The sequence below is a fragment of the Amaranthus tricolor genome, chromosome 7 (assembly GCF_026212465.1).
Source record: "Amaranthus tricolor cultivar Red isolate AtriRed21 chromosome 7, ASM2621246v1, whole genome shotgun sequence".
Lineage (NCBI taxonomy): Eukaryota > Viridiplantae > Streptophyta > Magnoliopsida > Caryophyllales > Amaranthaceae > Amaranthus > Amaranthus tricolor.
The window spans coordinates 26,330,181-26,358,174 of record NC_080053.1 but is presented as its reverse complement, the minus strand read 5'-3'; the positions used below and the strand labels follow the sequence as shown (position 1 = coordinate 26,358,174).

The window sequence follows — 27,994 nt, the reverse complement described above, 5'->3', positions numbered from 1 at the left end:
AAATTATATATTTAGTCACTTAAGAAGTCACTAAAATGGTTGGTTCAACTACATCAATTTTCACACTAAAACTAATTGATGACTTACATGATAATTAATTGATTAGCTTACAAATATAATATGTTTAATTCATTATTTTTAGAAGAGACGCTCTTGACTCTTTTGACCGCGCTTTCTTCTATGGGTATGAGTTGTCGCCGTCCTTTTTTCTCCAGATTTTGTCCATAGTTTTTTCTATAAATGGGATATACTGGATTTGATGATGATGACGACTCTTGCATTGCACATTTGCACTATACATAATGATACAACTTTAAGAATACAAATAATAGTTTAAAGAAGTTTTAAACTCAATATGAGATACAAGATTTGAAGATAATACATAATGAATTATACAAAATAATAGCACTTTTTACATGTTATTCACAAGGCAAATTCTCCACTTCTTGTCTCTCAACCTCGAACAAATCAGTTGATAAATAACGCTCCCCAAAACTAGGGAGAATAACCTACAATAAAAATATATTGTTTATTTTCACAAATATAATATTAAATATTTAACTTAATAGTGTCTATTTCACTATGAAGTACTAGGTAAAGTTCTAAATCAACAACCTCTATAATGTAATGTTTGGAAACAACTATTTCATTTTAAATTATGGATTTTAATTATGAAATCATAAATAGAGAATTTGAGAATGACAACCTTGTCATTCTCAAATTCTCAACTTTAACTACTTAAAAAACAATGGTAGAATTTAAACCAAATCTAAATTTGAAAATTTTTAATTTACCAAACAATAAATTTTAGTCAATTTCAAATTTCTAAATAAAATCATCGTTATCAACTTTCTTAATCAAATCGAGGATAAAATGTTTCAAACAAGTCAACACTACTTAAGGTGGCCTCTTGAGCGGCCTACTTTACCATAAACCATGTTTCAGAAGCATTGTTGACTCGGACAAATCTCTTTTGAAGGATAGCTTTAAGAGTTTGCACCACATCATTATGGATGTAACCAATAAGATATATGGACTAGTGACCCAAGCAACACTAAAAGCGCCATAGTATGTTTTAGGACTAGAGGCTAAGAGTAGATAATCTCATACGGAGTGAATTTAGTGGTTGTGTGGTAACGTCACTTATACAATCACTTAATCATTAGTAACTAAACACTTGTCTCATTGCTAAGAGTAGCCAAAAATACGGGTTTTTACACCTCTATGATGTGGGTAGTACCGGTTCGGTAAATATGAAACATTTACGATACGACTGATCGATAAGATGCGGCCTTATTTTACACTATAGTTCAAACATATGGTTCCTCTAGCTATGATGTTGGGGACATTACTGAGCCCAAAAAGCATCACTACAAAGTCATAATGTCCCCAATGTGTCTCAAAAGCATTTTAAAAACATCTTCCTCAAACTCGGTGTTCCTATTAGAAAACACCATATGTGAGTCACAGATGTGATAGCTTTTTGAGTCATAAGGTGCAAATTTGGAAGGTCAGAGAGAGTATATGGCATGGAATGATATTACCATCTATCTACTACAGTAACTTCAAGGGGTATATAACTTCCAAGGGGTATGTCTACACCAAATGACACCTCACTCCGCAGGTTCTTGGCATATTCAAAATCCTGAAAATTTTGGAACGCTACAAAGAACAAAAATGCAACACTTTTTTCTCCTTTTTTGAGAAGAAGAATAATGATTCTTGCTAGTGTATATAATTTTTCATAGAGTAATGAAAATTAACATTTCTTAGTAGCATAAAAACTTGGAATTCATCCTATTTCAAAATCCACTATTTACCGTTAGTATATTTGTAGTCAATACTGCTTCCATCCCACGGGTTTGCTACATTATCCATTTTAGTCCGTCGCACTACAATTCTATTTTTGGCTATAGTCCACGTTATTTCTTTAACTCTCATCCACACATTTAATTTATCTTATCATCTCATGCACCAATCTTTCCCATTTTCCCATTAACATCACTTTTTCTCATTTTTCTTGGTATTTATGTGACATGTACTTGTAGCAGATATTGTAGGACGAAAGGAGTATTCCAGCATATTCACCGAGAGAATCAAAATTTCCAATAAGATGAAGGATTTTCACTTACAACTATCAATTTTCCAGCATTTTCAGGCTTTTTTGCTATCTTTATAGCAGCAGCAACAGCAGCTCCAGATGAAATCCCAACCTATTGAGTTATCATAAAATTTCACATATAATGCATCAAACAACAACAAGACAACAATAATAACAGAAGGATGGAATTTGAAGCAAGTGGTCTTACCAGTAAACCTTCTCTCAGTGCGAGAAGCTTTGCAGTTTCAATGGCTTCCTCACTTGATATCTAAGACATCAAATAAGACGTGTTAAACACAAGCTACTTACTAATCACTTATGGATTGTTCACATTGTCATATGATTCGCTAAGTAATTCGCTTTTTGAATTCGCAATTTGCTCAAATTTAATTTTTTTGATTTACAAGAAGAATAGTGAGTCATGTGACACTGATTGTTTAATGAACATAATAACGTATTCAAGTTGGAAAAATGAGCTCAATCAAAGTGATAACGGAGACAAAAATTTTGCATCATGTTTCTTCTTCGAAAGTGTAAGTTACTTGTTTTTCGTGTCTTTATGAAAAAGATTGCTTCATGTTTATTTAACTCCTACGGGACATTCTCGCTTACATAGGGACTAGGGAGAGATTTCTTTGTTGTTATACTCACTGACATGATATTTTGAGCAAAAAGAAGTGGAACAAGTATTAAGAGTCGACCAAATCCTGATATTTTCCATTTTAGCTTCCACTAGAATAAGGGTGCTTTGAATGTTTCTTTGTAGTCCATTCAAATAGATATGAAGTGTACAATGAAGATAGAAAGAAAGCTTTTGACGCTTACCTTTATAACTTCCTCAAGTATACTAAAGTCCAATAGCGGAGGGATGATACCAGCTCCAATTCCTTGGATTTTGTGCTTGCCTATGACATTAGAAGCATCCGGTCTTGTTAGAAACACCGAAGCAGAATCAGAAAAACAGCAACAGAATAGAAAGATATGACTATATGTAATCTTACCAAGTTGGGCATGCTTACTTACATGTAGATACGCAAAACACTAAGGGGTTGTTTGGTTTGCGTAATAGAAATGGAAACATAAAGGGAAAGGGGCCGTTTGATTATCTAAATCCGTTTCCATTACTCTTAATTCGCATACTAAACATATACAATCACAGACTCACCAGGTTGTTCTCCGTTTAAGACTGCACTTTCAGCTGGTTCTACACCATACACCTAATAGCAAACCGACACAGGTAAATAGATGGAAAAAATTGGATCACATATAAAATCTTTACGATAAAAAGAGGCAGAGAAAATCTTCCTATATTTGAGCATATAAACAACAAATCAAAATGACGACTTTGCTAAGAAGTGCAAGATCAATGAAAGACTGAATGAAGCCAAAGCTCCCATAATCATCATAGTTAAAGAAAAGGAACGAAAGAATAAAGGTTGTATAGGAACCGATCACGGACTCAATGTCGCCTTTTATTCAACTTGGACTGCAGAACCCCATCGATCCAAAAACCAGGATCAGGTTCATTAATTCTTATTGTTGATGACCTATTTTAAAAATCCATTAGTTGTTGATTTACTCAATATAGGGTCAATTATTTGATAGGATTATATGAAAAACTTATTTACACTTTTTCCATGCGGAGAATAATAAAAAAGAATCATGGTATCCTATACAATATGTTAGTAGTTACTAGAGCAACATTGCATTACCCCAGCGCCATGAAATGGCTCTCACGTAGGTGGGGTTAGGGGGTTGGAAGTATGCAACCTTACTCATTATATTAAGAAACCAAAGAACTATAAATCTGTAACTTCTAACAAATAAAAAGTCTGATAGATGTAGCGACTCATAATCCAATCTTGAGTCGATCAATGATGTGGAAGGTTTAGAGGTATGTAATGATATTTGAGTGTATTTGAAGTCATGAGGAAACTGTGCATGTTTTGTCTAAGGATTTGTTGCACGCTCGACCTGTGGCTCGACTAAGTCAAGACGTTTGACCAGGTCGAGCAGAATAAGTGAAGCTTCTAATCTCTTACTCGACCAGCCGCTCGACCTCATTAAATCGCTCGACCGAGTTGAGCGAAAATGTCAAGGCTACCTTTTATGCGCGGGGTGTTATTGTTCAAATATTTTATCATTTTGTATCTCTTGTTTCCAAAGCCTATAAAAGGCTCTTGTAAATCATTTGTAAAGACAAGGAAGATAAAATTGATCGTATCAATTGGGAATTAAGAGTGTAAGTGTCACAATAAACTTAGTGCTTCTAGTGAGAGGATTTTGGCGTTTTCTTCATTTCTTCATAGAAACATACTAAGGGGGGATTTTTCATTAAAGTTTGGATTTTACATTATAATCAAGAAACTCTCAATCAATAATATTCATTCAATTATTTTGGGTGAGGTTTTTATAGTCTAAATTTGTGTGCTCTTTCTTTGATATTAGGATTTTCCCCCTTTCCAAATTTGTGCGTTTTTTCAATAATTTTTGCTATTCTTTATTAAATATTTGTAGAGTATCTTCAATCATAATTGCTATATTACTATAACAAAGTGCACATGATTCACTGAGTCATTTTGAATATTAAGAAACTAAAGAACTATAAATCTTTGGCCTCATCGTAATAATGGAAACTATTAGCAAAAACCAAACCTTAATAGCAGAATTTTTCTCTTTAAAAAATCTCCCAGCTCCTGTAACAGTACCACCAGTACCAATACCCGAGACAAAGGCATCGACTTTGCCTTCTGTGGCTCTCCAAATCTCTGGCCCCGTGGTTTCAAAATGAATCTGCAAGCATAAAAGCCAAATGAACAGCTACATAAACCAGCATTTCAATTGTGCACTGATGCTTTGGATGAAAAAACAGCTTACTTTCGGATTAGCAGGATTTTCAAATTGATTAATCCAATATCCGTCTGGTGTTTTCGCCAATATTTCTCGGGCTTTAACAAAGAACTCGTCGAAGCTTCTTGGAGTCATGAGATGCAACTCCGCTCCTAAAGCTTTAAGAATGATTCTCCTTTCAAGACTTACAGTTGCAGGCATAACAATGATTAGCTTATACCCCTTAGCAGCAGCAATAAATGCCAATCCAATTCCGGTATTACCACTTGTCACTTCGATAAGGGTGGTCTGTCTTTGAGGAAAAAAATGTTATGCAAAGATCGTTACACAAAATGACATAAAAGAGTTAATGTTAGAGTATACTCCATAACATATCCTAGGGCCTCAACTATCGGCTTAAGCTTTTGGTTGAATTGGTTCCTTGACATGGTATGACAAGAGGTCACAAGTTCGAATCTTAACCACCCCTCATTTAAAGTGGAATCTTCAGCACTAGCCCAACGGGCTCTTATGTGAGGGGGCGTGTTAGAGTATATAACATATCTTGGGGCCTCAACCATAAGCTTAAGCTTTTGGTTGAGTTGGTTCCTTGACACGTTATAGTTACAACACACCTTCCCAGGGGAAATTAGACCCTTTTGTTCAGCATCTTTGATCATACTAGCTGCAATCCTGCATTTAAACCAAGTTAGGTTAAATGTTTGTTTTTACCCTTTTTACGTCAACTTATGGGGACTGGGGTGATATAGAATTGTTAACCTGTCTTTGACACTAGAGTACGGTTCCATTATTTCGAGCTTTGCTGCGATGTGTGCTACGCAACCATCTACAACATGGTTAAGATACACCAACGGCGTTTTTCCTACCAGCTGCAAATTTGAACATAGTTGAAAAACCATTGCACATTTATATGATGGTTGGAAAAATAGCCCATATGTGATCTCACATTGAAGAATTAGAGAAAGTTGTCTAACATATATCCCTGATGAGCTAATACTATTACCAATTGATTTTAGGATGAACTCATCAGGCTTGTGTGCAGTCAACACTCCTCTTGTGCATGGCTTGTAGTGTACAAGCCTAATGAAAAATTTATCATTGATGTACAAGTTTCCCTGTTTCACCATTAGATTATCTACCTTGTTTTTTATGGTAAGAAAAAATATACATGAACTCCTATTAATTTTTCAGAAAAGGAAATTACAAATATAGTATAATATAGTGAGCTAAATATAGTAAGCAACTTACTCCAGTCACATCTTCTGCTATGGTACAACCTCCCTCCATATGTTCAAGCAAAAAAAACTGCAAGAACTTGACAGAAAATTACATCAATTATTACTTCAAATTATTAATAAATGGAGTCCACTAATAAGCAATCAATTTTACTATTGATTCCGATTTTCATCATACCTTAAGGGTTTGGTACGAGGAATTTGAAGGAAGGAAATGGGAATTCAAAATAAGAAATTCCCAAGTCCATGTTTGTTTACAAAGAAGGGAATACAGAATGGACTAAATTAAATCAAAGTTCCCAATAGAGGGAGGGGGGGTCTCATTTCCATTTGCCAAACTCCTCTAGAATGAATTTTGCTCTGTTGAACAAGTGAGCACTAATAGAGTGACAAAATGAACAAAAGTCTACTCCCTCAACATCAAACTCAAGAATATCAAGCAAGGAACTCTACATATATTCCCTTCATATTAAAATAAATCGTCGAGAAAATCATGTGTCGGTCTACTAGTTGAAAACTTCCACTTTCACCCTTGTGATAGAGGTTTGATTTTCACATCCATGTAAAGGTTTTCTCTTTACACCAGTTTCACAAAAGAAAAGTCACATATCTACTTTGGTCCATTCTATAGTTATATACTAGGGTGTGTTCAGTTGATGACTTTCCGTTAACTTTTAGGTTGATTTTTGTCTTTTATCTTTCAGCAGTCAGCTGATAAGCTGACTTTTAAGTCAAAAGCAAAAAGCAGTATGAACACCTTTTTGTTATCCATTTCTTATCTAATAAACAACAAACAACTAATTTTTACCAAACACTTCTGTAACGACCGCCTTAAATAGCTAACTTAAAAATTGGTAAAACCAAATAAAGTCATACACATTATATACACCACTTTCTAACATTAGGAAGTTAAAAATTCTACCTTCCCATTACAGAACATTTCGTTATGTTTAATTTGTGAGATGGTTATGAATTTATGTTTAATTTGTGAGAAAAATATCCAAAATAGTCAAGTTTAATGCTTTATTTCAAAGAGATTTATCTCAAAACATAAGAATAATGATTTTATTATTCACAAAATAAGGGGAAATTTAAAAAAAAACTGAGATAGTCATTGGGTGGACATCAGATTTTGTGATAAAACAAACATAAATCACCAATAGAAACAATAAAATTTTGACTTAAGTACAACGAAATAAGGGCATACACATAATCTATAAAGAACAAATGAAATTAAATCAAATGAAGGTGTTGATAAAAGGAATTTACCAGGTTTCAAGACCCAGATTTCTTAATATGGGAAGTTGACTAGTAATGCAAATCGAATAGGGAGTTCTGTATTTGGAATATTGAAGGAGTAGTTCCCGGGTGTATTAATATTGATACTGTTTGATAGTAGTGATACGGTTGTTCTTGTTCTTTGGCTATTTACTCTTTTATTTGTTATACTACTTTATTTTTATTTATATGTATTTTTATTTTGATCATAGGAATGAGAGATGGTCTATTTAAGAAATTATTTCTAATTGGACCAGTTATTATATTATTTTTTAAAATTTTATTGGTAGGCATTAAGAATGATGTAAGTAAACATTTAAAATATCTAAAGTAGACATTAAGGATAAAATAAGTAAGCATTAAGAATAATATAAGTCGGCATTAAGAATACAGTAAGTAGGTATTAATTTGACCAGCTATGATTTGTTTGTTGTTAATCTAGTTGTTTCATAAAAATTTAATTATTGGGTGTTATCAAATATTTAATCTAATTGATTTAATAACTAAAATACAAATAAAATAAACATCAATTATCAAGAAAAAGTCTTAAAATGGAAACAAATAAAGATTACGTTACTTAATAAGATTCTTAACTAGTCCAAATAAAAGGATAATTTCAAAGGTAAGCTTGTTTTGTACACCACTAACTTATTGTATGGCAAATAATAATTCCTAATCTCGGTTATTTATAGATCATCATAAAATAACAAAAAAATAATAATAAAATAAACAAAATCAGAAAAAGTAAATTAAAATTACAAAATTCTCATCATATCAAATCTTACCACATAAAAATAATTTGTAAACTTTATAAATCACCGTTATTTACGAAGACCTTTTCGTATTGCAAATCCTTGTAATATTGACTTTGGTTTCCCAAAGACTAAGAAATTTTGAGCTTACACTCCTCCTTCCCTAGTACTCCATAAATCTTATTAAATTTATCCATAGATATTTAGCGTAAAATAAAAAATATAACAAAATTAAATATGTGAAGTAGTGGAAAAAATATATGTGAATGGAATGAAAATATAAATCAATTATTTGGATAAAAATTATCAAAAATTTGTAGATTATGAAAAAAAAATAGAATTAAACGATTTTTCAATAGAATAAAAAAGATTATTTATTTAATATTATCACAATATCACCTAAGAATGATTCATAATGTCTAATGACGTGGGTATCATTCATATTATGACGTAAGGAGTGAAATAATATTGTGAAATTTGATAATGTCTTTTCTAGCTTTTGCTCAAGTCTTGACTTTTGATGTACCTTAATCATTCATTTATTATTTCATTAAATATTTATATCTTCTTTAAACTTAATGCACTTTCAATTTTTGTTGAACCTTTTTTAAACCGATCTTATTTTATTTTTAGATAATATTAACTTAATATTACCTTTTTTTATTTATTTTTTTTTCATTCTTTAATTTTATTCATACAATTCATTTTTCCTTTTCAGTTATTAACAGACATCTACATTTGAATTAGAACGAGCAACATAAAAGTTGCATAACAAAATATGGAGAGAGAGGGGATGTGTGTTCCCACAAGCAAGTAAAATGCTATTTTGCATTAGAATATTTTAGGTTTGTGGACAGTAATCAATCGTATATGCCTCTCTAAATTAAAAAGTCTTAATATAAATTTACGCCATTTTTTCTTTAATTTTACTATGATTGGGACTAAGATTTCAAAAATTTGTGAAATATACAGAAATTAAAAAATTAACTATGTAGTTTTATTCTATCCCTCATTAGATTATTATTCTGTCATAATGTTGAGGTATATATTGTTCGGTTTTTTTTTTATTGTAAAGTCTTTTCGAGTTTCGACTAACAATTTAAACTATAAATCTTGTATCTTTTAAATAGTGGATCTCTTTAGAGGGCATAAGGTGAGTCCTTCAGCTTTTATAAATGCATAGCAACTTCTCCAAATTAAAGGGCACTCAATAAAATCAAATTGCACCACATAAAAACATTTTATTTCATACAACACACAATCCATGTCCAAGGATCAGGAACAGAACAAACTGACATTATTCCAATACACAAGGATCGTGGGCCCATCAACACCTGAGCTTTAATCCCAAAAGATTGAGATTGGCTAAAACCAAATACATAAACTGTATGCTGAGAAGAATCCAAGACCCTCTAAAGAAAACCCGAGATTAGGACTCAATAGGCATGCTCTCTGCCTCCTTCCGTACTGATTCGAATAGCACCGATGATAAGTATCGCTCACCAAAACTAGGAAAGACCGTCTGTAATATAGTTAAATCAAAAATGTAAGTCATATAAAAACTCAGAACCCATTGCGTGTAGTATTAATTGGCGGATCCAGGAGAAAAAGAAATGATGTTAATAATTTAAAAAAAATAAATAAAATTATGTCAAACGCGCATCATAGGTTTTGAACCCCAGTTATTCATGTGGAAGACAAAAACAATAACCAACTCATCTAGGAAATACATGTATATTAAACTATTTGATTTTATTTGGATTTAAGTGATGTCAAGTATCCTAAGTGACCCACAGTGTATCCCCCCATGCTCCCATTGTTGGGAATCAGATGTGAATTTGAGACATTCTCCCAATAGTTCATAGTTACTGCCTTACAGGTTAGCCATAAAATATTGCTAAATAAATACTACAAGACGAGTTATCTCTTTTACATAAATTTCAAAAATGTAATATATACTAGGAAGAGTTAAATCTTTTCGGGTTCCATTAGCAAATGAAAGTAAGATGCAATTTAAGTATAGAAGAAGGGAGAGGCAGGCTTACAACAATGAGTTTTCCAGCATTTTCAGGCCTCTTGGCGACTTTAATGGCGGCTGCAGCAGCAGCGCCAGATGAAATTCCAACCTGAAATACATTTTTCCCAGTTATTATTTAGAGTTATGACTGCCAAGGCTATTATGAAGAATGAAAATGGGATATAGTTATTGAATACCAAATTAAAGTAAGAACTTACCAGCAGACCTTCCTTGAGGGCAAGCCTTTTTGCCATTTCGATTGATTCCTCACTTGATATCTGTATCATTCAGACCACAATCATAAAAGGGAGGAAGAGAAGAAACCGAAAGAAAGAGGCTTACACTATGTTTGGAATTTGGATAGCAAATAAGGAGAGAAAAAGAAAGGAAGGGGAGGGGTAAGGAGGGAGACTGCACCTTGTTTATTTAGAAGGAAAGGGAAGGAAGGGAAAAGAAACAAAAATGAGATCTTTCTACTTTAGGAGAGTTTGTATTCTTAACAAATTTTGTCTACGTTTTCTCTCCAAACCCCTCCTCCCCTCCAAATTCCTTTTTTCCCTATTTGTTATCTAAACAAGGGAGTCTTTGTCCTTCCTTTCCTTCCATTCCTCTTTATCCAAACATAGTGTGAAAGAAAAATGCAGAGTCATCCAATTAGTCCAATCCCACAAAAAGGAAAATTTAATTCTAAAAACCTCACCTCTTTATTCTTTAGATGATCACCTTTTAAAAATCTCACCTTTTCATAAAAAAATCCAACATTTACCCTTTTTTTTTTAATTCTTAAAAGACTTTGTGACTTGTAACAACCGAATTCCAAAAAGGAAAAATAATATTGAAATCCTTTAATGGTCAGATTCTTATAAGATAAAATGTAATGTGGGATTTTTAAAAGCTGATCACGTAAAGATGATTTTTAGACTTAAATTTTCCTTCGATCCCACAAAATCATAATCATGTTAACGAAAGATCTCATAGCACCTTGAAGTAAAACCAATAACAAATGGAACTGGAATTTGGAAGTCATAGACATCGAAGCTACAAGTAATATACACGAACAAGCAGTACATGTATTTAGTGAAACACTAGGAAGGCTCACCTGGACTACTTCGTCAAGAATATTTACATCCAAAACACCAGGTATGAATCCAGCTCCAAGTCCTTGAATTTTATGCGGGCCTGTATATGTACACATACATAGAAGCAAGCAATTTTACTAGATTTGGAAGTACTCATCAAAAGAGTAGACTTTGCAAAAGAAAATCTAACAGCCTTCGAGAAACATATAACAGCATCCAATGATCAGTTACTGTTTTTAATGGGAAAGCAGTTGGTTTGGGGGCTAAGACCAGGAAACGGTCTTTCAACAGAATAAATCATGGTTCTCTGTACCTCTGCAGAATGCAGTCGAATTTTCCTTTTGTACGAATAATATTTTAAGGGTTATTGAAACATCCCCTAATAGTCTTCGATTGGTCAGAGATGAGAGTAAACCCTGTCTCAGCTGGAAGCTAGGTAAAAAACAGGTTATTATAATGTTGCTTGTAACCAGGGGGCGTTTGGAAAAATAGCTTATTGATCAATTTTAGCTTATTTTGATACAATTAAAGAGTTGGGTGGTCAAACCAACCAATGCTAATGTTTGGTAATTAGCTGGTTGAAACAACTTATTGTTATGAATAAGCTATTTTTGAACAAGCTGCTCATAGCAGCGGATTCAAAATCAGCTGGTCAAACCAGTTAATAAAATCAACCATTATAATCAGATATCAACCGTTTGCCAAACACCTATATATACTAACATGAGGATGATTGACAATGTTAAGGAGATAATCTGTCTGGGCAGAAAAGGGTTAAAAGGAATGTAGCTCAAGAGGAATAGTGTAACCTAGCAAATCTCAACACATTTGGTATCCGCCAGTAAGAATTGATGATAGTAATGGTTACAATTTTGCAAGGAAAGTACCATATCTTCCATGGTAATTCACATATATCTCTTGCTCTTCAAACTATTCACTCCCACTCATACTTGTATTGAGTGGCAACGGGAACTTATAAAGAAAAACACATATTTAGGGAAGAAATTTGATAACCGTGGTATTGGGCTAGCGGCATCAGGGATGATACTTCCAAAATCACACTAAAAATCATAACCCATGGGGCATAAACATTTCCTTCTTCGAATAGGAAAACCCTTATATACAGTATTGACTATAAGTGTAATCTTTAATAAGACCAACACAAGCAGAATGTAGTTTGGACAGTTGTACTAGAAGCCACTTCCATGGCAGGCCTACATAGCCTTTTGCACGGGGGATATAGACACAATGGCAAGTAATACAAATCATTCTAGAAAAACTTTGCCCAATGTAGCATAGTTTTGCACAAGACTAGCACAATCGGGATGAAGCGTGGACAGTTGGACTAGATACTACTTCCACCACAGGCGCAAAGGCCACATAGCCTTTTGCACTCGAAACATCTGGACATACTGTCTGTGACTAGTAATTCAATCATAACATATTACAGCAAGTCTTGTATGAGACCATCTCACCGTCAGACGAGTCCATACAAGCAACCCAACTTATTTATATGTAAAAAAAAGAGTTAAAACACAGAAGATAACTACCGTAAGTTTTAGAGAAAAATTTATGCAATTGGGCCAGCCCATATTAAGATCATCTTACGTTGAGACGGTCTTAATAAAGAATTTATCTATATATTATAAAACTGAAGGTAATGATATTGTCAAGGTGTTGGGTATCAAATAATGAAAGTACAAACTACAAAGAGACACGGGTAAAAAAAACTCAATGGTCGAAGCTTACCAGGCTTTCCTCCTGATAATACAGCACTTTCCTCCGGTTCCAGACCAATTAGCTGAAGTATGAATGAACAGGGCATATTCAAAACAAAGAGATATTCACAAAAATAACAGAACTTTAAATAGTAAACTTTCAAAATATTGGGTACCCAAAAGCCAAACTGACCTTAACATCAGGATTTTTTTCTTTTAGGTATCTCCCTGCACCTGTTACCGTGCCTCCAGTCCCAATACCAGAGACAAGTATATCTATCTTTCCCCCTGTGCCTTTCCAAATTTCTGGTCCAGTGGTTTCATAATGAATCTTAAGAGAGAACAGTAATGTCACATTAAATGTTCTTTAAATCACGGTATAAATACAATCAATTCATGCATCAAAAAATAAATTCTAACAAGCATTACCTTGGGATTGGCTGGATTTTCAAACTGTTGTAGAATATAAGAATTAGGAGTCTTATCGCGAATCTCCTCCGCCTTTTGAACAGCCCCTTTCATACCTTTTGCTGGATCAGTAAGGACAAGCTCGGCACCAAAAGCCTTGAGAATAGTCCGCCTCTCAAGACTCATTGATGCCGGCATGGTAATGATGAGCTTGTAACCTTTAGCTGCAGCGATGAAAGCTAATCCAATGCCAGTGTTTCCACTAGTGGGTTCGATCAACACACTCTGAAACATAACGCAAAAAGGAATAAATGCGTTAGATCATCAAAAGAACACTTCCAACCGAGCTTTTGCCTTACCCAAATTCTCCCCAACAATCAAAAAATTGTTCAACGTACTCCCTCTGTCCTGTATAGTTTGCATCGAAGAGAAAATTGGTTTTTTTAAGAAAAAGATAGATAATGGTAATAAATGAAGAGAGAGAATGAGTTGTGTGGATGAAATTAAAAGAGAGTTAAAATGTATGGATGAGATTAAAAGGAAGTGGTGGACCATTGTCCAAAAATAAAAATGATGCAAATTAAGTGGGATGGACCAAAAAAACAAATGCTGCAAATTCAATGAGACGAAAGAAGTATTCATTAATCCCGTAGTTAGGTCTACGACATGCATAAATTAATACCGACATATTTAGTAGTGTTGATGTCTACACACCTCTCCTGGAGTAATTAGCCCCTTCTTTTCTGCATCAGTAATCATACTGTATCCAATTCTGTAAGAGCATTCGAGATCAGTGTTAACAAATACAAGTACTACTACGACAATCTAATAATAGCATGTCGGGATTTCTATCACCAATTTCAAGAAAACAACACAGATATATTAAGAAAAACATAAACAACCTGTCTTTAACACTAGAACATGGTTCCATGGCTTCCAGCTTCACAGCGATGCGAGCAACACAACCATCAACAACATTGTTTAAGTATACCAATGGTGTTTTACCAATTAACTGCACAAATCCCAAATTAACACAGCTTATATATCACAACAGACCAGTTTCACATGGAATAGAAAATAGCAAATTATGGTTAGTTTTAGGCTATTATTGAACCATTTTGAGAGAATTGGGAATTCAAAAGGAGAACTAGCGAATTATGTTTCACTGCAACAGACTTACAAATGAGGATTTGCGAGCTTACCTCAGTCACATCTTTAGCAATAAAGGCTCTTTCCTCTACCATTTTGGATTAGATGTTGTTCTAAGTAGCAAAAGGCTGTTGTTCTATAACAGTGAGATAAAAATTAGTCAAGACATTATTTGTCTAATAACAACACTTTTGATCATAGTATCAACAGATTGAACATTTTAACATAGCGATTTTCATCGTAGACATAATGTTTTAACAAAAAATGTTCAAAACAAACAGCACAAATGTGATTACTGAAGCTAAAACAAGATCAAAAGGATAGAATTTAGCAAGACAGTTGAATGTAATTCCACAGCAGGATACAAAATCCACATCCATAAAACACTCACATTCCATATTCCTCATCACATACACGCATATGGCAAAACTCAGACTTCAGTGGCGACTCCACGATAGTAGTATAGGATTGGCCGAACAATTATCTTTTATGTACTAAACCAACTCGGATGCCATTTTTCAATGTTATATGTTATATAAGTCAGTATTAATAGGACTGTTAATCAAAAAACCGAGGCCCAAGCCTAGATTCTCTATGATTATAAATCCCCCAACTTGGCGTGACATTTCGTCACATAATTACCTGGTGGGTCCCACGGGTAAGAAATATTGACAAGCAATATGGAATTAGGAGGATTACCCGCTAAGCATAAGTCCACAACTCACTATTTTAGGAACGTGGCCGTGTGACGTATTTCCAACAAAATTGACCAACCGTTTCTTATAAGAAATGGAGAGGATCCAAGCTTATAATTTAGATCTCCATTTTTAATGACTTATGAACTTGATCATTAGAGACAACAATCATTACCTAATCAAAAACTAAAATTTCTTACTAACACTAAATATGTTTCCAGACCAATAAAAACCATATCAAATCATGAAAAATTAATAACTACCCAGCAGTTAACATACGAAATTAGATGTATTTTTCGATTTGTTTGGCAGAAAATTTAGGATTATCATTATTCACCGAAACGAAGAATCACACAAAATTGCTTTACAAATACAAAGATATACACTTCCTTCAGTATTCAAGCTATATAACAGGGAATTATCAAAATGAATCGAAAATCAGCAAATAAAATTGCTAGAAATGGCAATGGTTGTATCCAAAACAAAACAATTAATTGCGAAATACATGAAGATCATGCAAAAAACATAACATCTAAAGAAAATTTTAGAATTCAAAAGCTAATCAATAAATTGCAAGTTAATTTGAAGAGTGCCCACGAACCTTAAAAAAAATAGATCAGCAATGAAGCAAAGAGGGTAAAGCTGATTACGGAATGAGGGAGTAGAACTATCCAAAAAGTATAAATTTCGGGGTAATAATATTAGTTTTAATTATAACCATAAAGTTATAATGATTAACATAATTCTAAGTTAATCATTTATAATATTTAAGTGATTATTTTCAATTTTAATGTATCAATTAGAAAAATAAATTAAATATAATTTTAAAATAATTATTTATAATACAGTTCCCTCACATACGGGCACAAAAAGGCATATAGATCGGCTGTCGTTCAATTTGCTTGTAGCAAAATGTGTTTTGTAAGACCAAAGTTAATAATGTGCTTTGATTAATAAACACTATTCCTAAAACTAAAACGAAAATCATAAACAATGAAAATCAAAATTTAGCACCAATCCAAATCCAAAAATAATAAAAAATAACAAACAATACTTCTTGATAAAACAATAACATAAACAAAATACATACACACATTTGGCATATCTATCAACTCATAGATTATAAATCTTCCATCTAAAATCCTTATTCATAGCACAAGTCAAATAAAATTGTAGATTAAAATAATAAAAACATAAATAACAACCATTATTGATTGAGATCAAGTTTTATGTTAGTCGAAATGAATATCATATTCTACAGATAAAGTTTTAAATTTAATTTCTCATTTTTTTTTCATTTTGTAGTTTGTCTTATCATACAAAAAACATCTATGGATTACTCCTAAAATACAAATTCATTATTGCAACATTATTATCTTATCTTATACTTTATTCGTTCTAAAACACTTGCAATATTAAACTTTTCATGCAGTCTAATGGAGGAATTCAATCTTTAACATCTCTAATTATGTACAATAAAAAATTATAAAAAATTAATATTAATAATCTTTATATTGAAACAAATTAAACAAGATTTCACCTAATTATTTGTAAGTTATAAATTTAAAATTAATATAAATTAAAGATGATAAATAAATAATACAATATTTTTAAGGAAAAATTACCTAAAATAATTCAATATTTTTATGATTTTCCTATAATAATCTCACCTATTGATTAACTATGAATAATCTCAACTTTGAAGTGTATTTTCCTAGAGTAAATCTGGTAACCTAATGACTTACTATAATAAGTTTTATTTTAAAAAAAATTTAAATAAAATGTCAAGAAAATATTTAAAAAATATTGAGAAAAATTATGATTTTTTTTATTATTCAAATTTTTTATATAAATATTCAAAATTTATCTCTAATTTTACATTAAATTTTCAACTTACTTTTTAAGTAAATTACCTAGTAACAAATCATCGAATTATCCAAATTTACAATAAACAAATACTTTATAAAGTTGAAATTATTCAAGGTTAATCAATAAATGTGATTATTATAGAAAAATTATAAAAATTTAAATTATTTTGTGTATTTTTTTTTTCCCAATGTTATAAGTATATTGTCTAAAACCACACCAAAAATCATCCAATTACACTTAACCCACCCAAGTAGTGGGTCCCACATTTAGTTTCCTTCCCTACATTTTCTCCATTTCCTCTCTTAACAAACACAACCCCAACACGCAATCGAGACACATACCAATACCAAATGCCATCCCCCCTTGCCCTCAAAACAAACTACTCGTGACCTCTTTCTCTTCTCCTAACCACCCGGTCCAAGTCTTCCCTTCACTTTTTTTTAGCCTATTCTTCCTTTTCCTGACCTAACCATCTTTCTCTCTCCTCTCTCACCCCCAAATCTCAATTTTCTCTCTCCTCTTATGCTCCCATGGCTTCCGAGGAAGACCGCCCTATCTATACGTTTGATGATGATGGCGACGATGACGATGATAGTGAACCTCTTAATGGCGCAGTTCCTGATGATGATATTCATGTAGATTCTGAATCTTCATCTGGAGATTACACCATTGCTGGACATTCTAGTGCTGTTACTATTGCTATACCTTCTTCTTCTTCTATTTCTGTAGCTGTTCCTCCTCCTGTTAATTCATCTAATGCTGTTACAATCGCTCTTCCTGATCCAAAACGGGAGATTTCTGGTTTTCCGATTGTGAATCCTGAGAAAAAGCCGATCGATGATTCTAGAAGGCTTTTTCAACGTCTTTGGACGGATGAGGATGAGATCGAGCTTCTTAATGGTTTTCTTGAGTATACCTCGAGTCGTGGTACCACATCTTCTGGTCATCATCATGATACAGCCGCGTTTTATGATCAGATCAAATCAAAGCTTCAATTTGAGTTTAATAAAAGTCAGTTGGTTGAAAAATTGAGGAGGTTGAAGAAGAAGTATCGGACTGTTTTGAGTAGGATGAGTTCTGGTAAGGATTTTGTTTTCAAGAGTCCTCATGATCAACAGACTTTTGAGATTTCGAAAAAAATCTGGAGTCATTTGTCTACAAATTTTCGTGGTGTGGCTGAATTTGATGATGATGATCAAAACCCTAACCCTAATGCTAATCCATCTGTTCTTGCCTCGGCGACTCCCCCACGGCCTCCGAATAGCAGCTTTGTTATCAGTCATATCAACCTCAACAGTGTTGCAGCTACGGGAAATTCTTCTTCACCTATGATGGTGGATCATAAGCCAGGTAGTATTGGAAATTATAGCAACAATATTAGTGCTGTCACTTCTAATAGTACTGTTGGTTTTGATATGATGATGTCGAATTTGAATAGTCCTGCTGCCAAATTGTCCTCGAGGAAGAGGCCTAGGGTTGGAAAAATTGATGAGAAGTTTGTGAAACCTGTGAATTTGGGAGGAAATGTTGTTGGCGATGGTGTAAATGGTGATCAAAATAGTAATGTTAACAACATTAATAATAATGTTGATAATAATAGTAGTAATATCAATCTTGGTTCAACAATGCAGGGGTTAATAGAGGAGGCTGTGAGGAGTTGTTTGTCGCCAATGGTTAAAGAGCTGGTGAATAATGCTGTAAATGGTGTAGTATTTGGAAGCAGTGGTAGTGGGATTAAGGGAGTTGGGGAATTGGCTTTGAACGCGGTTCCTTTGAATTTTTCAGGGTCGAATGTGTTGGGGGGTAATGGTGGCGAGGTAATGGATGAGAAGTGGAGAAAGCAACATATATTAGAGCTTGAGGTGTATTCGAAACGGTTAGAGTTGGTTCAAGATCAAATTAAGTTATCATTGGAGGAGCTCAGATCGCAAGGGAGTTAATTTTGCGTTTCATCAGGGTGATCAGAGTAGGTTAGTTTATGCGGATTTGTGAGTTTCTCTAATTTATTAATCCCTGTTTGATTGAGGTTGAACCAAATGTTGATTTGGTTGATTATTATATAGGATAGTAAGTTAGAGTTGATAGATTTCTTACTCTTTTTAGTGACATAAAAGAGCTGTTTAATTATGTTAAATGTATGTGTGCAGCTCATTGCGCAGCTCAGTTTCATGTATAGCATCGATTTGAATAGATAAGCCGGGATTCATATTAACGTATTATGTGAGTGATTTGCTTCAAGGCTTGTTTAAAGCCTTCTGTACAGTTGATCAATCCAAGTATTATTTTAACAGAATATTTACATTACATGATCTTTGTCTTTTAAGAATGTTTTTATTCCAGTACTATCAACATAGTTAGCATATTTCCATGTATGGGGATGGGGTGTAGAATTGTAAGTGAATTGGCCATAGGTAAAGCTACAGTGCTCTGTAAATCCATCGTAGATATATCTTCTATGATATTAGATGCATTCAAGGTGCAAATGTCTGTTTTGGAGATATCTCCTGAAGTATTCTAGAGAATAATGTTAGTTTTGGAGATACCTCTTCTAGGAAGTAGAGTATTTAGATGATAATGTTGTTCTGCTTTGTAAATCTTGTGTTAGAACTATGCTTTGAAGAATCCATATTATTATATGTAGGGTTCAGGTTCTTAGTTGCTAAAGAACGCATCCAATGATTCCTTGATGAGGTATGGGTCATAGCCATAGGATTAATCCATCTGTCATATGAGCTAGGGTGTGCCCGAGCCCAAAACCAGTAAAAATAGTAGGACCAGTGACTAAACCGGGATTATCCTGTCTGGTCTGACTCAGATTTTTCTTTGTCCAGGCCAGTTTTAGACTAGATAAACCGTTGATATTTTCCTTTTTCCTTTTGTGCTAGTTCATGGTCTTGGTATAATTTAGTGCCAATACTGAATTCAGTAGGACGAACATATGGTCACCAGTCACCAGTCACCAGTCACCACCATTGTTTTAGTAGCCTGGAGCCCCTGTTCTCTTTTTTTCGTTAGGCACATGGGATTCCCCACATTTTCTTTAGTCTTATCCCTTCTTTTCTCATGTGTCTAGGTCCATGATCTTTGGTTCTCCCTTCTTGCCTTAACTTGTGGGACAACATGGCCCAACTTAGGTCTTAGAGCACCTTCCGTTAAGTGAGACACACGTTTGCTTTCTGTGAGGCTGAGAATCTGTTATCAAATAATTTGTCTGATAAAAAAATGCAAATGATCATAATCTGAAGCTTATAATCTCCTAATCACAGCTAGTATATTTAACAAAAGTAGTGATTGTTCTCTTTGATGAGTCGCTTAGACCTAGAATATGAACTGTAGGAAGGAACAAATTCGTAATGTACCAGCTGAAATTGGCGAAGAGGCTGATAAAACTAGAATTGAGATGCCTTTTTTTTCCTCTTTAAAAATCAATGGCGGACAGTGGACCTTAAATTATTTGTTTTCCTCTTGGGAATCTGACACTTTTCAATGCCGTATTAAATACTGTAATCCGCTATTTCATTGTTTGGCGTTTAAAAAGTCTAAACGATCCGTTTGTTAATCGGTATTAAATGGTAGAAATAATAATGTAAATTTAATGTAATTTTGGTGGGAAAATCTCTTGATTTATTAGCTTCATTCATCTTTACTTTTCATAAAATTCATTCTAATTTATTATCATTTGAAAATTTAGTGTTATACGGTAATAAAAGATTTTGAATAAGAAAAATTTTCTAATGATCAATTTTTCATTTTCATTGGATATGATATATTTCATCATGAAAATTTACTCTATAAATAATTTTTACCAGCATTTAATACCAACAATCAAATAGACATAAAAAGAATGGTCGTAATACTTTATACTTGTATATCAGCGTGGATGGGTTGATAATTTAGATGCAAACTTCCTCTATGTTGCCGACTTGTCTATTGTTGCCCAACTGTTTTAAGCCTAACGAATACTCCTGCACCCTGGTAATAGAAGTTAGCTTTCTTTTGAAGTTTATGTTTTGGCACTTTGTTAAAATTATTGGTTGCTGAACTTGGTTGCTTATCAGGCTAAATGTTATTGATTTGACTAATTGCTAGAACATTATTTTATTTTCGTGTTGCATGTAGTGTTGTAAAAAATTGACTCAACTTACCACATGATATATGGTAACATATGCGACGTGGATTTATTGGAGCTGTGTTAATATTTAATCGAACTGATGTTAACCTGTTACCCGATATATTAGCAATTACTTTAGTTATGTTAAGTTGATCTGCACTTGACATAAGAATGACTCATAAAAATATTAACTCGAAAACATGTTTTAATTAAACTTAACTTTTATCAATATGTTGATATGAACTTGAGACTTTAACTTAATAGATGTCTGATATAATATGTCTCAGAAGTTATTTAAAACTCACATTTAACTCGATTTGTATCAATCTGATGCACAATTGATCTAACATAGCATCATATTTATACTACTAGTAATTGCCTGAACTTGATTTCAAACATGTATGATATTGGATTAGTCTAGTATCAACTATCAACCCCCTTGTAAGAGTATATACCTAAACTAAAACAACGCCTCTCCTAAGAGACCGTCTTTATAAGAGACGACTCTCCAAGCTCAGGGCTCAAAAATTAAAAAAAAGAAAAATCTAAAAACTAACGCGCACGTTTGACCCTATTTGGAACTGGTGTTATAACTTGTTGAAGTTGATGTTATAACCTATTAAAATTGGTGTTATAACCTATTAAATTTGATATTTGGAGTTGGTGTTATAACCTATTAAAGTTGGTATACTATTTGGAGATACCAACTTTAATAGGTTATAATACCAACTCTAATAGGTTATAATACCAACTTCAATAGATTATAACACCAATTTCAAATAGGATTACACAGCGCGTATTTTTCTAGTAGTTTGTTTTTTATCAATAATGAACCGACCTATTTGAGATGCGTCTTTTGTAAAGACGGTCTCAACTAGTGAAACTAAAATAACTAGTATCAATATGTATATGTATAGATATGTTGTGAGATTGTTGGGGATTTTAATTTCGATGGTGATTGTTGTGACTTAATAATTTTCATGTGATATATGTTCATATAATAAAATTTAAAAATAAGAATTCTTAATTCTTCTCCATCTAGGAAAATAGATCACTAAATGAAAATAAAATAACTTCTCTCGAATTTGACTTGAATATGACATAATTGACTTGATGTATCCGTCATTTTAAAAGGTCATATGCCGGTGCAATGGAGGCTCACTTTTAAAGATTTCATTAACGAACACCAAGTGAATTGTTTAGATGTTCATTAGTTAGTCTTTGAGTAATTCAGTAGAAAGTAGAACTTCATTAAAAAGTCATGTTGTTCTTGCTTTCCTTAATTAATGTCTATTATAAGCTATTCTGATCATTCGAAAATTTTAGGTAGGTATGAATATGAAAAAGTGCATGCCACACTCATTTATTTGTCATCTCTACTCTTTAGGACACATGAAATATTTAACGGTGTCAAAGACAAGATGAATAGATGATATTAAAAAGATAGCTTTTATTTTTCAATTATCTAATTGTTTAGAAAATAATTGCAGCCCATTAATTATTGATCCCTAAGCCAATGAAGAATATTGAATATTTTGTAATCGCGTCAAATTATATTCTAAACTTTTAGGTAAGTCAATTTCAACAAAAAAATTGTAATATCTATCAAAAATTTCAAAATGTACAAATTTAAATGGGATCAGTTGACCCCGAAACTATGTACTATGTGGCTAAGCTTATTGGTTACGTGTACATCCATCCATGCAACATAATTACTGTCACATGATTCTCTAATTTCCTTACAAATCGCAAATCGAAAATAGCGAATTATGGTTAGTTTTAGGCTATTCTTAGGCAAATTTGAACGAATTGTAAATTCAAAAAGCGATTAAGCTAACAAATTATGTTACACCAAGCAGAACACGAAAAAAGAGAAACATTATAAAACATAGAATGTACTTCTATTATTAGTAATTGTGAGCCATGAAGCTATTAACACTTGCAAATTAAAGATTCTCAAGGACAAGAAACATGAATTATCAGTACATGGAAAACTTGGCCTTAGTCTTCTCAAATACTTGCTCAGCAATGGCAGCTTGATTTCCGTCGGCTTGTTTGATTTCGAGGTTAGCCTTTTGGTAAACTCCGGTTCCCCTCAATGCATCAGCAATGAAATCATCGAAACCGATTGCTATGGCGGCTTCAGCTTTAGCTCCGTACACTAGTCTCTGCTTATAAACGTATGAAAAACTAAGAACAGCAGATTCTCGGAGTAATCATCGAAGAAAGGCGGTGAGGGACAAGAACACAAACCTTGATTCTTGAGAGATGTATAGCACCAAAGCACATCGGGCAAGGTTCACAGGATGCATATATTTCGCAATCTGCTAGCTCGATTCGATCAAGCTTTTTACATGCCTGAAACAATCAATTGAGTTAATATTTGAAGTACTCAAATGATCAAGAAAGATCATAATTTTATGTGATATATCATGTTATCGGACATCACTTCTATAGTGAAAATCTGCAATACGTTATATCACATAAAAGAATAGTAGGTCTGAATGTCACATGATTTGCTAATCTTCTCGCGAATTGCGAATCGAATAAAGCCATTTATGGTCGATTTTGGGCTATTTAGGTCATTTTAATAGAATCGCGAATTCATAAAACGAATCAAAGAAGACCTAAGTGAGTGTTTCCGATGTAGTGGGTGCCTGTATGGTATTTCTTAGCGCACATCCAATACTTATTGCCAATTACAATGTTTTTGAAGTAAAAAATGGAATTAAAAAAAAAAGAGTAGACAATGTCTTTTTAGAAGCATATCTTTACGATAAATCGACAATTCGGGATAAGAAAAACACACAGATACGTTCGATCATGGATATAAATCTTTGTGAATACAAAGTATCTCATGTAATGTGGAGTATAAGATTTTAGACTTAAAAGAATTGTATGACAGATATTCATAATAATATCGAACATCTTTGTTCACAAATCCAGATCAAATGAGAAAACATTTTGAGCATCAAATGACGACTTCGATAGTTTTCAGTGACTCACTTTACACAACCACCCGGGAGGCGGGAAGTACCTGACAGATTGGAGGATAAGACATACAGATAAACAAAGTCACAATAGAAACACAGAGCTAGTCATCTAACCTCTCTTATGGCAGTAACCTCTGCGTGGGCGGTAGGGTCGGTATGCTTCAACACCATGTTGTGGCAGCTGACGACTACTTCATCATTACAAACAACAACAGCGCCAAATGGACCGCCATCTCCACTGTCAACCCCCTTATAAGCTTCTTCGACTGCTTTTGTCAAGAATTTGTGGTCTCGGTCTTGTACAGCTGTTAAATGGTCCAAACAATAGTGGAAAACAATCAAACATTATGATCAATATGAAGATATAAAAAGTTCACATTAATGTTCCTAAAGCCTAAATTACTCGGATTCTTCATTTACCTATGTCAAATTCTTGAAAAACTTACAAGAAAAAACACTTGAAAGTTGACCTATTACTGTACACAAACAACATTGATTTCTATCTGTGACTAACAATTGACACAGTAGCTTATAAGCGGAGGCGGATCTTAGACCAGGCCCAAAGGGGCTTGGCCCCAAGAAAAAATTTAGGTCTTTAACTCTTCACAAATTCTTGTGAGAGACGGTCTCTTTGAGAGACCATCCCTAATTGTTTGTTTAATTAAGCTTTACCGGGTTTTACCTGAGAGACGTCTCTCAAAGAGACTGGCTGTGAACTCTTTATATAAAACCAAAGAGCGAAGTGGCCTAGTGGTTACGAGTTCTATTTTTAAACTATAGGCTGATTGTTCGGATCTTGGCCCCCTAATTTTTTGTTTAGATCTAATTTTAGCCCCTCAAACTCATGACATGACCCAAGATCTGCCACTGCTGATTAGTACACGAGTCCGAGTAATACTTCATACAATTATACTAACAAGAAAGATATAAAAAGTACTATCACCCACAAAACTCAATGCTCATCTGTATATTACTCCCTCCATTTTCATATGTCATTCTCAGATAGACTTTACGAATTTTAGTGTCAAATGTTATCTATGATTTAGCAAAAACATATTCATGTGGGATCTTGATAGATTCGTCTCAATATATACTTTCTAAATATCAACTTTTTAGAATTTAAAAAACTCACAATTTAAATTATTTGAATTTAAAGTTTGCATTGGTATCCACAAAAAATTGAATGGGGAGAACAAACGAAAACCAAGGGAGTACTTGTTAACCAAAGTAATTAGTAATGTTTCAGGAATGAAAATGATATTTTAGATTTGTGTGATTACCTTCTTGATGACCAGCAAATGCAGAGGCCACAGAGATGGTTCCATCTTTGGCTTCAACAACTATGACCAAAATCAAACGAAAAGAACACAAGTCATTCAAATATGATCAAAATTATATGAAAAGAACTCAAATCTATCAAATATGATCAAAATTGATTATTAACCCAATAAAAAAGGAGTGATCAAAGTTCATTAGCAAAAATGGGAAAAACCCATCAAAAACTACACTTATAAGAGGATCTATCATGTATTTATAATCAAAACATGATTAATTCAAAGACAATTACACCAATTTCTGCAAAATGAAGGAAGCCCAATTTCTGATCAAGCACAATTTGAAGTCGTACTTTTGTTTTTAGGCTTTAATGGCCAAATTAAGCCAATTACATAATAGCTAATAAATTATCATCTGGGTTTAGTAGTAAGTGAGCAATATCAAACGATTTAATTAAGGGTTAGGTTATGAAAAACCTATTTATCAATAATCAATAAAATAAATAGATAAAATTAACAACCCATTAAAATTAAATATAAATTTCATCAATAACCCCAATTTAATTCAACTAACAGTAAATTTGGAGATTTAGACGCACCATTAGCATCACCCATGGCCGAAATTGAGATTAACAATGAAGAAAAATTTGAGATGGGTATCCAATAATTAGAATGAAGATTATAGAAAACAACGGGAGATTCAGGAATTGATTGATTTATACTAAAGAATAAAAAGGTAGATGAATGATAAAAATATGGAGTATAGTTGAATATAATTAAAATTATTATATAAAATAGAGGAAGAAAAAGAAAAATGAGATTCCTTTATGTAGGAAGTAGTATTTAATAGAAATAAAGAAAGAAGACTCCAAAAAAGTGTGAATGTGTTGAAGTAGAGATCACAAAAAAGGAAGAAAGAGAGAGATGGGGAAGAGAGAGAAAGAGGGTATGATGTTAAAATAATGGTAATGGTATTGTACTATTGTTAGTGGTGGTGGAGAATTGGAGATGGTAAACTGGGGGAGACAAAAGAAGTAGAGGTGGTGGTCGCTTCCTTGTTAATGACCCGGCCTTGGGGGTAGGTTAAACGGGCCACCATCCAGGGCCCAAGTTAAATATGTAGAAATTTTAGCTCATTTATTGAGATATTGTTTCTTTGAAAGACTGTTTCTTTAAAAGATGTCACAGAAAGCTCAACCCACTAAAACTTAATATAAAAAATACTGGATAATTTGAGTAATTGCACGCTTACTCGGTAAGATTGTAGGATACTTCAAGTAAGCATTTGGAATAAGTCAAGTACGAGTTCACAGTATGTCAATTAGGCATTTAGTATAACTTAAGTAGACATTTAAATTACCACAAGTAGAGGTTTAAGATACCTCATTTAGACATTTAGTATACCTCAAGACTCAAGTAGACATTTTAGATACCTCAAGTACGATTTTAGGATATCTTAAGAAAATATTTAGGATATGTCAAGTAGGAATTTAGGATACCTCAAGTTAGAGAGATATAATATTTGTCATTGAAAATGTACTTAATTTAAACATGTGACCATTAATAGTGTAGGTAGGACATAGCTTTGAACCTACATTTTCTACGTAATTGCATAGTGCTCTACCAATTGAGTTAATACACTTAGGATCCCAAATAACTAAATTTTATAATATAATCATAATTAATAATTTGTAAATGCAGTAGTAAAATATGCGTTGGGACCTTAACTCTTAGTTGAGGTATACTAAACCCCTACTCGAAGTTCCCTAAACACCAACTAGATATAATCTAAACTCTAACTTAGCATAGTGTAAAATCCTATTGAACACATTATATATTCTTAATCTCTACTTCATTTACATTCAATCAATACTGGAGGTACCACAAACCCTTACTTGTGGTACTCTAAACCCTAAAACTCCTAATTGACACTTCTTAAACTCTACTTGAGTTACATTAAACCCTTAGTTGATGTCCACTAAACACCAATTTGTCATACTCTAAATCCCAACATAACATGGTGTAAAACCTTACTTGATATGATGAAAAATCATGTTTGATACGTTGTAAAACCACAACTTGAGGTATTCCAAATACATGATTGATGTATCCTAAATGCATACTTGAGGTATACTAAATATCTACTTGACGTAGTGTGAATCCCTACTTGGACTTATCCTAAAGGTTTACTTGAGGTATCATAATTAAACTTCATGGAATAATTGTGCATTACACATTAGTTTTCAATTTGTATTTATATTATTTATTTTTTCTTTTTAAAAAATAATTTGGGCTGATCCAATTAGAGACGACCTCTCAAATAGATCGTTTCACACAACAATTTGTGAAGAAATTTAACTTTAGTAAGAGGCCCATTATAATACACAAATTGTATTTTTGTAAAAGTTTAAATGGTATACAAATTCGTGTGGCAATTTACAAAATAAGTGTGCATAAAAGTTTAA

The 27,994-nt window shown here is 33.0% G+C and overlaps 4 protein-coding genes across 6 annotated transcripts; 1 reads left to right on the top strand and 3 right to left on the bottom strand.

Annotated features, from left to right (window-relative positions):
* Nucleotides 1-10: 10 nt before the first annotated feature.
* LOC130817802 (cysteine synthase-like) lies at nucleotides 11-7,610 on the bottom strand. 3 transcript variants are annotated; one of them, XM_057683709.1, is made up of 12 exons: nucleotides 7,456-7,610; nucleotides 6,200-6,256; nucleotides 5,711-5,820; nucleotides 5,566-5,623; nucleotides 4,979-5,239; nucleotides 4,757-4,894; nucleotides 3,267-3,318; nucleotides 2,927-3,006; nucleotides 2,310-2,369; nucleotides 2,133-2,213; nucleotides 417-509; nucleotides 11-293 (listed from the first exon to the last, which is right to left on the bottom strand). In XM_057683709.1, exons 2-11 carry the CDS (start codon nucleotides 6,236-6,238, stop codon nucleotides 420-422), a joined length of 969 nt encoding a protein of 322 aa, XP_057539692.1. In that variant the 5' UTR covers nucleotides 6,239-6,256; nucleotides 7,456-7,610; the 3' UTR covers nucleotides 11-293; nucleotides 417-419. The 3 variants fall into 3 exon arrangements, with proteins under 3 accessions (XP_057539692.1, XP_057539693.1, XP_057539691.1); XM_057683710.1 differs by having other exon boundaries at nucleotides 256-509; nucleotides 6,200-6,265; XM_057683708.1 differs by having other exon boundaries at nucleotides 256-509.
* Nucleotides 7,611-9,437: 1,827 nt separating this feature from the next.
* LOC130817768 (cysteine synthase) lies at nucleotides 9,438-15,997 on the bottom strand. Its single transcript, XM_057683645.1, has 11 exons — nucleotides 15,884-15,997; nucleotides 14,641-14,723; nucleotides 14,341-14,450; nucleotides 14,153-14,210; nucleotides 13,460-13,723; nucleotides 13,224-13,361; nucleotides 13,062-13,113; nucleotides 11,333-11,412; nucleotides 10,452-10,511; nucleotides 10,262-10,342; nucleotides 9,438-9,738 (listed from the first exon to the last, which is right to left on the bottom strand). The coding sequence occupies exons 2-11, from the start codon at nucleotides 14,680-14,682 to the stop codon at nucleotides 9,646-9,648; spliced, it is 978 nt and encodes a 325-aa protein (XP_057539628.1). The 5' UTR covers nucleotides 14,683-14,723; nucleotides 15,884-15,997; the 3' UTR covers nucleotides 9,438-9,645.
* Nucleotides 15,998-17,476: 1,479 nt separating this feature from the next.
* On the top strand, nucleotides 17,477-20,781 carry LOC130818048 (probable transcription factor At3g04930). The gene has a single exon (XM_057684072.1). It carries the CDS (start codon nucleotides 17,682-17,684, stop codon nucleotides 19,089-19,091), a length of 1,410 nt encoding a protein of 469 aa, XP_057540055.1. The 5' UTR covers nucleotides 17,477-17,681; the 3' UTR covers nucleotides 19,092-20,781.
* A 2,339-nt stretch (nucleotides 20,782-23,120) lies between these two features.
* LOC130818109 (guanosine deaminase) lies at nucleotides 23,121-26,600 on the bottom strand. The gene is made up of 5 exons (XM_057684148.1): nucleotides 26,129-26,600; nucleotides 25,536-25,595; nucleotides 24,370-24,560; nucleotides 23,516-23,620; nucleotides 23,121-23,430 (listed from the first exon to the last, which is right to left on the bottom strand). The coding sequence occupies exons 1-5, from the start codon at nucleotides 26,142-26,144 to the stop codon at nucleotides 23,242-23,244; spliced, it is 561 nt and encodes a 186-aa protein (XP_057540131.1). The 5' UTR covers nucleotides 26,145-26,600; the 3' UTR covers nucleotides 23,121-23,241.
* Nucleotides 26,601-27,994: the final 1,394 nt, after the last annotated feature.

Excerpts from the sequence above, each read along its gene's own strand:
- LOC130817802 (XM_057683709.1), bottom strand. The coding sequence starts at position 6,238 with ATGGAGGGAGGTTGTACCATAGCAGAAGATGTGACTGGA. Across the intron at positions 5,240-5,565 it reads GTCTAATTTCCCCTGGGAAG|ACCACCCTTATCGAAGTGAC; the intron begins GTGTGTTGTAAC and ends CCTCAAAGACAG. Across the intron at positions 2,370-2,926 it reads TACTTGAGGAAGTTATAAAG|ATATCAAGTGAGGAAGCCAT; the intron begins GTAAGCGTCAAA and ends TTGATGTCTTAG.
- LOC130818109 (XM_057684148.1), bottom strand. Across the intron at positions 24,561-25,535 it reads ATTTGCTGGTCATCAAGAAG|CTGTACAAGACCGAGACCAC; the intron begins GTAATCACACAA and ends ACCATTTAACAG. Across the intron at positions 23,431-23,515 it reads TACATCTCTCAAGAATCAAG|AGACTAGTGTACGGAGCTAA; the intron begins GTTTGTGTTCTT and ends GTTTATAAGCAG.
- LOC130818048 (XM_057684072.1), top strand. The coding sequence starts at position 17,682 with ATGGCTTCCGAGGAAGACCGCCCTATCTATACGTTTGATGATGATGGC.
- LOC130817768 (XM_057683645.1), bottom strand. The coding sequence starts at position 14,682 with ATGGTAGAGGAAAGAGCCTTTATTGCTAAAGATGTGACTGAG. Across the intron at positions 14,451-14,640 it reads TTGCTAAAGATGTGACTGAG|TTAATTGGTAAAACACCATT; the intron begins GTAAGCTCGCAA and ends GGATTTGTGCAG. Across the intron at positions 13,362-13,459 it reads AAAATCCAGCCAATCCCAAG|ATTCATTATGAAACCACTGG; the intron begins GTAATGCTTGTT and ends TTCTCTCTTAAG.